The sequence below is a fragment of the Tachyglossus aculeatus genome, chromosome 5, assembly GCF_015852505.1.
Source record: "Tachyglossus aculeatus isolate mTacAcu1 chromosome 5, mTacAcu1.pri, whole genome shotgun sequence".
Lineage (NCBI taxonomy): Eukaryota > Metazoa > Chordata > Mammalia > Monotremata > Tachyglossidae > Tachyglossus > Tachyglossus aculeatus.
In genome coordinates, this window is record NC_052070.1 from 61752303 (window position 1) to 61761945 (window position 9643).

At 52.7% G+C, this 9643-nt stretch overlaps 1 protein-coding gene across 1 annotated transcript; it reads right to left on the reverse strand.

Moving 5' to 3' along the window:
* Window positions 1–1302: 1302 nt before the first annotated feature.
* On the reverse strand, window positions 1303–9545 carry LOC119928174 (ceramide-1-phosphate transfer protein). The gene is made up of 3 exons (XM_038746172.1): window positions 9438–9545; window positions 4710–4844; window positions 1303–1829 (listed from the first exon to the last, which is right to left on the reverse strand). The coding sequence occupies exons 2-3, from the start codon at window positions 4829–4831 to the stop codon at window positions 1307–1309; spliced, it is 645 nt and encodes a 214-aa protein (XP_038602100.1). The 5' UTR covers window positions 4832–4844; window positions 9438–9545; the 3' UTR covers window positions 1303–1306.
* Window positions 9546–9643: the final 98 nt, after the last annotated feature.

Sequence of the window (9643 nt, forward strand, 5' to 3'; positions counted from 1 at the left end):
AGGGAACTGAGGCCCAGAGAAGTGAAGTGACCTGCCCAAAGTCACACAGCTGACAGTTGGCAGAGCCGGGATTCCAACCCACAACCTCTGACTCCAAAGCCCGGGCTCTTTCCACTGAGCCACGCTGCTCAATATTATTCCTACCTGCCTTTGGCTCCTGGGCCAGGGAGACTTAACGAACTGGTGTATGGCCTTGGGACTGGGACAGACAGATGGATATATGCCCACCTCATTTCTGGAAATCAAACCCTTTCCCCCAGCACATGCAACTTTTTAATGGAAAAAAAAAATAGCCCAATAAATTATGATTTCTGTCACAGACTGAACCCTGTTGCGGGGTTCTGCCCCCCCGTAGAGGTGATGGTAGAGGTGTGTCTGCCTGGGGCGGGGCAGAGGGTGGGCAAACTAGCACAGGAGGGTGGGAGGGACAGGGGCAGCAACGGCAGGGGTGGCCCAGCCCTCTCTGCTAAATCGAGCCCTCTGGTTCAGGCGGTGCGGTTGACACGAGGCCTTGTGCGCCGCCCGGCCGAGCCACGGCGGTGGTGATCTCAGGCCTGGAAACTTTCCCGGCTGAGGGGGCATCTTAGGGGCACCAGGTGGCCCACGCGGCTCCTCGCGGCCCGACGGCCCTGCTGCCGAGCCCGAGTCCCGATGCGTCCGAGGACGAGGCCCAGGGCGGTTGCCGGGGTCGGCGGCTTTGGGCCGACAGCCTGGGCAACTTCGACCCGGGCCTGGACGCTAGAGCCAGGGGTGGGAGGATGAGACAGCGTCGGGGAGACGCTCCCCAACCCGCGCTTCAGCAGCAAACACCCAGGGCCCGGGCCCCCGCGGCACCCCGACACCCGGCAGGGGGATGCCCAAGGAGCCAGCCCGTGGCCGACCGGCCCAAGCTCCCGGACGCACGGCTTTTGCCCTCTCCGGCTCCCAGCGGACAGGGGAAGGGCAGCAGCGGCCTGGCTCGGGTTGAGTTGAGCCGAGAGTCTCAACTGGTGCCCGGAGACGGGTGGAAGCCTCTGGGGCTGTCGATGGGGAGGTGTACGCTCTCCAACCCCATTCGCTGCGGGTCTGGGGGCAAGGGGATGCCCAGGCTCAGGCCGGGCCCCCGGAGGCACTCTCCTCCACCCCCGGAGCGAACCACGGTTCTCCTGTTCCGGCCCACCCGGTCGGGGTGGCCGCGGGGGTCCCGCCCTAGGCCTGGTGAAGCTGCGAGAGCGCAGACTCCCCCACGGGACCGGTCTTAGGGAAAGGTGCCAAATCGGGGACGGGGAGAGGAGGGGTCGAGGGCCCGAGGGGAGCCCCGGGTCCCCTAAGGGAGGTCGAGGAGGTCGTGTCGGGTGTAGAGTTCCTGGGTGACGTCGTAGACGCGGGAGATGTAGGGCAGCGCGTCGCCCAGCATGCCCACCGCCTCCTCGGGCGAGCCCACGTTCATGGTCTGCAGGAAGCAGTCGCGGGTGGGCAGGGTGCAGAAGGCCAGCGTGGACGCCTTGCGGATGACCCACGGGTGGTAGCCGGCCAGAGCGGCGTCGTAGGCCCGTGCGCAGAGCGCCGAGGTCTTGGCGTCCCGCCGGCTGGTCCGCAGCCCCTCCAGGAACAGCTGCAGCCAGCGCAGGGCCCGGTGCAGGCGCAGCACCGTGCGGCAGCCCGAGTCCGGGTGCTCCTCCCGCCGCCTCAGGTCCACCAGCCCGTGGGCCACCTCGTGCCGCACCATGGACTGCAGGCTGGCGTACTGCTCGCTCTGCGCGCCCTGCCGCAGGGCCTCCATGATCTGCAGCTTGGCCACCACGTCCTTGGAGATGAAGGAGAAGATGGTGCCCAGCCCGTTCAGAAACCTGTTGTTCAGAGCGCGCCCCGGGAGGGCGGGGGTCAGGACCCGGCCGCAGGGACCCGGCCTCGTTCTCCCCGCCTCCCGCCCCGGTCCCTGGAAGCCCGACGGACTTCTACTTCCTCCTGGGGGAATTCCTCCGGCCCAGGTCTGTGCTGCTTGTTGATCACCAGTCACGGCTGGCGGGGGAGGAGGGAGGAACTGGAATTGTCGGATTGCTCACCGGACGGGTTTTAGGTTAGAAGGGGCAGACTAATTCTCATCGGGGGGAGGGCAGCGGGAAAGTAACCCCGGGTGGGCACGGAAGGCTTTGCCCCCAGATGGCAGAGGGCACCCCCGCCCGGCAGCCCAGCGGAAGGTGACGGGTGGGCCGCGGCCTCACCCTGCCGCCAACGCTGTGCCCGCCGGACGTTTGGCGAGGGGGACCGGGCTGCGTCGTCCGCCTGCCAACTGCCACTGGTGTAAGCCGCTGGTCCGTCCCGCCCGTGCCCGCGGCCTGTGGGTGGTCCCTCGGAGGGCCCACAGCAGGAGGGGTAGTAGTAACACATACTAGTATGTACAACTAGGAGGAGTTGTACATATTCTATCTGCCCATGTTTATTCTATTTATTTTATTCTGTTAATACGTTTTGTTTTGTTCTCTATTTATTTATTTTTAACATGTTTTGTTCTCTATTTATTTTACTTGTACATAGCTATTCTATTTATTTTATTCTGTTAATATGTTTTGTTCTCTATTTTACTTGTACGTATCTATTCTATTTATTTTATTCTGTTAATGTTTTGTTTTGTTCTCTATTTACTTTACTTGTACATATCTGTTCTATTTATTTTATTCTGTTAATATGTTTTGTTTTGTTCTCTGTTTACTTTACTTGTACATATCTGTTCTATTTATTTTATTCTGTTAATATGTTTTGTTCTCTATTTATTTATTTTTAATATGTTTTGTTCTCTATTTATTTATTTTTAATATGTTTTGTTCTCTATTTTACTTGTACGTATCTATTCTATTTATTTTATTCTGTTAATATGTTTTGCTTTGTTCTCTGTTTATTTACTTTACTTGTACATATCTATTCTGTTTATTTTATTCTGTTAATATGTTTTGTTTTGTTCTCTATTTTACTTGTACATATCTATTCTATTTATTTTATTCTGTTAATATGTTTTGTTTTGTTCTCTATTTATTTTTAATATGTTTTGTTCTCTCTTTATTTTACTTGTACATATCTATTTTATTCTGTTAATATGTTTTGTTCTCTATTTTACTTGCACATATCTATTCTATTTATTTTATTCTAATATGTTTTGTTTTGTTCTCTATTTATTTACTTTACTTGTACATATCTGTTCTATTTTATTCTGTTAATATGTTTTGTTTTGTTCTCTATTTATTTTACTTGTACATATCTATTCTATTTATTTTATTCTGTTAATATGTTCTGTTTTGTTCTCTATTTATTTTTAATATGTTTTGTTCTCTATTTATTTTACTTGTACATAGCTATTTATTTTACTCTGTTAATATGTTCTGTTTTGTTCTCTATTTATTTTTAATATGTTTTGTTCTCCATTTATTTTACTTGTACATAGCTATTCTATTTATTTTATTCTGTTAATATGTTTTGTTCTCTACTTTACTTGTACATATCTATTCTATTTATTTTATTCTGTTAATATGTTCAAGGCCCTACTGAGAGCTCAAGGCCCTACTGAGAGCTCACCTCCTCCAGGAGGCCTTCCCAGACTGAGCCCCTTCCTTCCTCTCCCCCTCGTCCCCCTCTCCATCCCCCACGTTACCTCCTTCCCTTCCCCACAGCACCTGTATATATGTATATCTGTTTGTACATATTTGTTACTCTATTTATTTATTTTACTTGTACATATCTATTCTATTTTATTTTGTTAATATGTTTGGTTTTGTTCTCTGTCTCCCCCTTCTAGACTGTGAGCCCACTGTTGGGTAGGGACTGTCTCTATATGTTGCCAACTTGTACTTCACAAGCGCTTAGTACAATGCTCCGCACACAGTAAGCGCTCAATAAATACGATTGAATGAATGAATGAAAAATAATAATACTGACAGCATTTATTAAGCGCTCACTATGTGCAAAGCACTGTTCTAAGCGCTGGGGAGGTTACAAGGTGATCAGGTTGTCCCACTGGGGGCTCACAGTCTTCACCCCCATTTTACAGGTGAGGGAACTGAGGCCCGGGGAAGTGAAGTGCCTTGCCCCAAGTCACACCGCTGACAAGTGGCGGAGCTGGGATTTGAACCCATGACCTCCGTCTCCAAAGCTCGTGCTCTTCCCACGGAGCCACGCTGCTTCTAATGGTATTTATTGAGCGCCTACTCATCGCGAGGCACTCTACTGAGCGCTTGGGAAGTCAAATGGGAGCTGGGGCTTAAGCAAGACTGCAGACTCCTGTCCAGGAATGTGTCTGGAGGCCAGAGACGCTAGGAGATACAATCTCCTTGAGGAACCAAGTGAGGAATGTAGAGAGGGGTGACACCCCCTGACCCGTGTCTGTGGTATGAAGACTGGCATTTCCCCTCGCCTTACTTCCTTCCCTTCCCCACAGCACCCGTATATACGTATATATGTTTGTACGGATTTATTACTCTATTTATTTATTGATTTTACTTGTCCATATCTATTCTATCTATTTTATTTTGTTAATATGTTTGGTTTTGTTCTCCGCCTCCCCCTTCTAGACTGCGAGCCCGCTGTTGGGTAGGGACCATCTCTAGATGTTGCCGACTTGTTCTTCCCAAGCGCTTAGCCCAGTGCTCTGCACACAGTAAGCGCTCAATAAATACAATTGATTGATTGATTGGCATCCCACGCCCGCACGTACACATACACGCTCTGGTTACAAGTACCTGACCAGGCCTTTCCAGCTGGCGATGTAGTAATCCATGAGCACCTCCTCCCTCTCGCTCAGGCACTTCTTGAAACTGACCAGGACGACCTTCAGGTTAAACTCGTCCTCCCCGTTGGCCATCCTGCCTCCGGACCTGAAACCCACAGATCCGGGGAAGTGAGCCGGTTGCGGCGGCCAGTCTGGTCCGGGGCGGCGGCCCCGTAGGGGCCACGTCCCCCAGCGCGCCGGTCTTCATCTCCTGCTCGAAAAGGGGACGAACCCGGGCGGAGGGGGCCGAGCCTGCAACTGTCTGGGGGGCCCTCGGGGAGCGGGAGCTTTGGGGGAGAAGGCCGCCGTGACTCGCCTTACCCGACTGCTGCTTCTAGACCGTAAGCCCACTGTTGGGTAGGGACCGTCTCTAGATGTTGCCAACTTGGACTTCCCAAGCGCTTAGTACAGTGCTCTGCACACAGTAAGCGCTCAATAAATACGACTGAATGAATGAATGCTGCTGGGCCCCTCCCCCGGCCAAGCGAAGGCTTTGTCCGGTCGCGGGTGGCAGGGACTGTCTCTATATGTTGCCAATCTGTACTTCCCAAGCACTTAGTGCAGTGCTCTGCACATAGTAAGCGCTCAATAAATACGCTTGATGATGATAGAGAAACAGATGAGGTGAGGCCGATTCTTGCCCAAACCTGGGGCACCGAGCGGGGCTGGGCCCCGGCTCCCGGCGTGAAGCGTTCATAAATTAATCTGAAACCCGGGGTGGAGAGGGGGCAGCTGGGCCCCGGCTCCTGGCGTGAAGCGTTCATAAATTAAATCTGAAACCCGGGGTGGCAGGGTGGAGAGGGGGCATGGAAGAAAAGCCATTCTGAAGAGAACCGGCATCGGCTTTCTAATCGCTTGCATTTACTAAGCGCCGACCGCGGGCAGGACACCGAACTCGGTGCTTGGCAGAGTACAACAAGTTGGATCGAGCCTCCATTAATCAGTCATTCTATCGAGGACTCACTGTGTGCAGAGCGTTGTACCTTGGAGAGGCACGTTACAATGTCATTTTTTTACGGTATTTGTTAAGCATGTATTATATGCCCGGCACTGTGCTAAACTCTGGGGTAGAGACGAGCTAAACAGGTTGAACACAGCCCATGCCCGGCATAGGCCTCACGGTCTTAATCCCCATTTTACAGACGAGGTCACTGAGGCACAGAGAAGTGAAGCGACTTACCCAAGTTCACACAGCAGACCTGTGGAGGAGAGGGGATTAGAACCGAGGTCCTTCTGACTCCCAGGACTGTTTCTATCCACACTGCTTCTCCAAGAGTTGGCAACAGGCCTCAAGGTCTTAATCCCCATTTTACAGATGAGGTCACTGAGGCACAGAGAAGTGAAGCGATTTACCCAAGTACACACAGCAGACCTGTGGCGGAGAGGGGATTAGAACCGAGGTCCTTCCGACTCCCAGGACTGTTTCTATCCACTAGAAGCGGCGTGGCTCGGTGGAAAGAGCCCGGGCTTTGGAGTCGGAGATCATGGGTTCAAATCCCGGCTCTGCCAACTGTCAGCTGTGTGACTTTGGGCAAGTCACTTCACTTCTCTGGGCCTCAGTTACCTCATCTGTGAAATGGGGATTAAAACTGTGAGCCCCCCGTGGGACAACTTGATCAGCTTGTAACCTCCCCCAGCGCTTAGAACAGTGCTTTGCACATAGTAAGCGCTTAACAAATGCCATCATCATCATCATCATCACTGCTTCTCCAAGAGTTGGCAGACACAATCCCTGCCCACAAGGGCCTTACAGTCCGGGGGGGTGGGGAACGAACATTAAAATAAATTCTAGATGGGGAAAACGGGAGTTTCCATTCTCCTCCCGGCGTTCCAAGTGGAAGACACCAAGACCCTCAGCTATAGGGATACTCGGAAGCAGCGTGGCCTAGCGGGTAGAGCCTGGGAGTCAGAAGGACCTGGGTTCTAATTCCGGCTCCATCGCTTGTCTGCTGTGTGCCCTTGGGCAAGTCGTCTCACTTCTTGTTTTGTTTCGTTGTCCGTCTCCCCCTTCTAGACCGTGAGCCCGCTGTTGGGTAGGGACCGTCTCTATATGTTGCCACCTTGGACTTCCCAAGCGCTTAGTACAGTGCTCTGCACACAGTAAGCTCTCAATAAATACGACTGAATGAATGAATATGTTTGTACAGATTGATTACACTGTTTATTTTACTTGGACAGATTTACTATTCTATTTATTTTATTTTGTTAATACATTTTGTTTTGTTGTCTGTCTCCCCCTTCTAGACTGTGAGCCTGCTGTTGGGTAGGGACCGTCTCTATATGTTGCCAACCTGTTCTTCCCAAGCGCTTAGCACGGTGCTCTGCCCACAGTAAGCGCTCAATAAATACGACTGAATGAATATGTTTGTACAGATTGATTACTCCATTTTACTTGGACAGATTTACTATTCTATTTATTTTATTTTGTTAATACGTTTTGTTTTGTTGTCCGTCTCCCCCTTCTAGACTGCGAGCCCGCCGTTGGGTAGGGACCGTCTCTCTCTGTTGCCAACTTGGACTTCCCAAGCGCTTAGTACAGTGCTCTGCACACAGTAAGTGCTCAATCAATACGATTGAATGAATGAATGAACTTCTCTGAGCCTTAGTTAGGTCACCTGTAAAAGGGGATTAAGACTGTGATCCCTATGTGGGCTCTGATTACCTTGTATCTACCCCAGCTCTTGCAGCGATGCCAGGCACGGAGTAAGCGCTTAATACCAAGAATAAAACAAACAAACAAATAAAAACTCAGGGTGGTGGAGGGACTGGCCAATGCCTTTTCCCGGAAGGTGCATATCGGGCTCCACCGCAAACCACTAAGGGTGGCTTCTGCCAGGCCCCGGGATTCATTGATTGGAGAGGGCAATGTCCGCGTTCAGTCCGCAAGGTCAGGGGCGAGGGAGGGCAAGGAGCCAGGGGCCGGTGCGACCCCTCTCCCGCAGCCTCGGCCCCTCCGCCCCCGGGACCCGATGACATCCCCAGCCGGCGGCAGGGAGTGACCTCGCCCCAGGTGGTGATGATGATGGCATTTCTTAAGCGCTTACTATTTGCGAAGCACTGTTCTAAGCGCTGGGGCGAGGGGGGGTGTTAAGGCGATCAGGTTGTCCCACTTGGGGCTCACAATCTTAATCCCCATTTTACAGACGAGGGAACTGAGGCTCAGGTGCCCTCCAGCTGACCGCCCACCCCAGGATGATAGTCCGCCCCGAGGGCTGCGTCTAGCCCCGGGACCTCGTCCACCCCGGGAATAAATACATAATAGTAATGGTACTTGTTAAGCGATTACTATGTGCCCAGCACTGTTCTAAGCGCTGGGGCAGATACAGGGTGATCAAGTTGTCCCACTTGGGGCTCACAGTCTCGATCCCCGTTTTATAGATGAGGGAAGCAAAGTGACTTGCCCAAGGTCACACAGCAGACAAGTGGCGGAGGTGGGATTAGAACCCACGACCTCTGACTCCCAAGCCCGGGCTCTTTCCATTGAGCCACGCTGCTTCTCTAAATAATAATAATGGTACTTGTTAAGCCCTTACTATAAGCCAAGCACTGTTCTAAGCGCTGGGGAGGGGGGAGTACAAGGTGATCAGGTTGTCCCACTTGGGGCTCACGGTCTTGATCCCCATTTTATAGATGAGGCTCTGAGAAGTGACTCGCCCAAGGTCACAGAGAGACAGAGTGGCTCAGTGAAAAGAGCCCGGGCTTTGGAGTCGGAGAGAAGTGACTCGCCCAAGGTCACACAGAGGCAGAGTGGCTCAGTGGAAAGAGCCCGGGCTTTGGAGTCGGAGAGAAGTGACTCGCCCAAGGTCACACAGAAGCAGAGTGGCTCAGTGAAAACAGCCCGGGCTTTGGAGTCGGAGGGAAGTGACTCGCCCAAGGTCACACAGAAGCAGAGTGGCTCAGCGGAAAGAGCCCGGGCTTTGGAGTCAGAGGTCATGGGTTCCAATCCCGGCTCCGCCAACCGTCAGCTGTGTGACTTGGGGCAAGTCACTTCATTTCTCTGGGCCTCGGTTCCCTCATCTGTCAAATGGGGATGAAGACTAGGAGCCCCCCGTGGGACCACCTGATCACCTTGTCTCCTCCACATTGCTTAGAACAGTGCTCGGCACACAGTAAGCGCTTGATAAATCAATCAATCAATCAATCATATTTATTGAGCGCATACTATGTGCAGAGCACTGTACTAAGCGCTTGGGAAGTACAAATTGGCAACACATAGAGACAGTCCCTACCCAACAGTGGGCTCACAGTCTAAAAGAGGGAGACAGAGAAATGCCATCATTAAGTGGCAGGGGCGGAATTAGAACCCACGACCTGTGACTCCCAAGTCCGGCCTCATTCCCAACGTCCAGCCCGGAGACTGGATAATAATAATCATCATCATCATCAATCGTATTTATTGAGCGCTTACTATGTGCAGAGCACTGTACTAAGCGCTTGGGAAGTACAAATTGGCAACATAGAGAGACAGTCCTTACCCAACAGCGGGCTCACAGTCTGGCATTCATTAAGCGCTTACTGTGTGCCAAGCACTGTTCTAAGCGCTGGGGAGGTTACAAGGTGATGAGGTTGTCCCACGGCGGGGGGGGGGCTCCCGGGCTTCATCCCCATTTGACAGATGAGGGAACTGAGGCGCAGAGAAGTGAAGTGACAGACAGTTGGCGGAGAAGGGATCGGGTGGGAGCCCCCCCCCCCTTCCTACCTTTAGGACGTTCCTTGCCCCGGCTCTGCCGCCTCCTCCACGACGGCCTCCCCTCCTCCTCCCCACTGCGGGATCACTTCCGCCCGGACCTCGGCCCGCTCTGATTGGACGCCGGCGGGCCAATCGCAGCGCGGGGGGGGCGGGGCCGGGCGCGCGCCTGCGCGGGGCCCGCCGGAGCGGCTGTGAGTACGGAAGCCCGCGCGGTC

What these genes read in the sequence shown, in the direction of transcription:
- LOC119928174 (XM_038746172.1), bottom strand. Translation starts at nt 4,831, where the DNA reads ATGGCCAACGGGGAGGACGAGTTTAACCTGAAGGTCGTCCTGGTCAGT. An exon ending in AGCTGGAAAGGCCTGGTCAG is followed by an intron (nt 1,830 to 4,709) that starts GTACTTGTAACC and finishes TCTGAACAACAG; the next exon opens with GTTTCTGAACGGGCTGGGCA.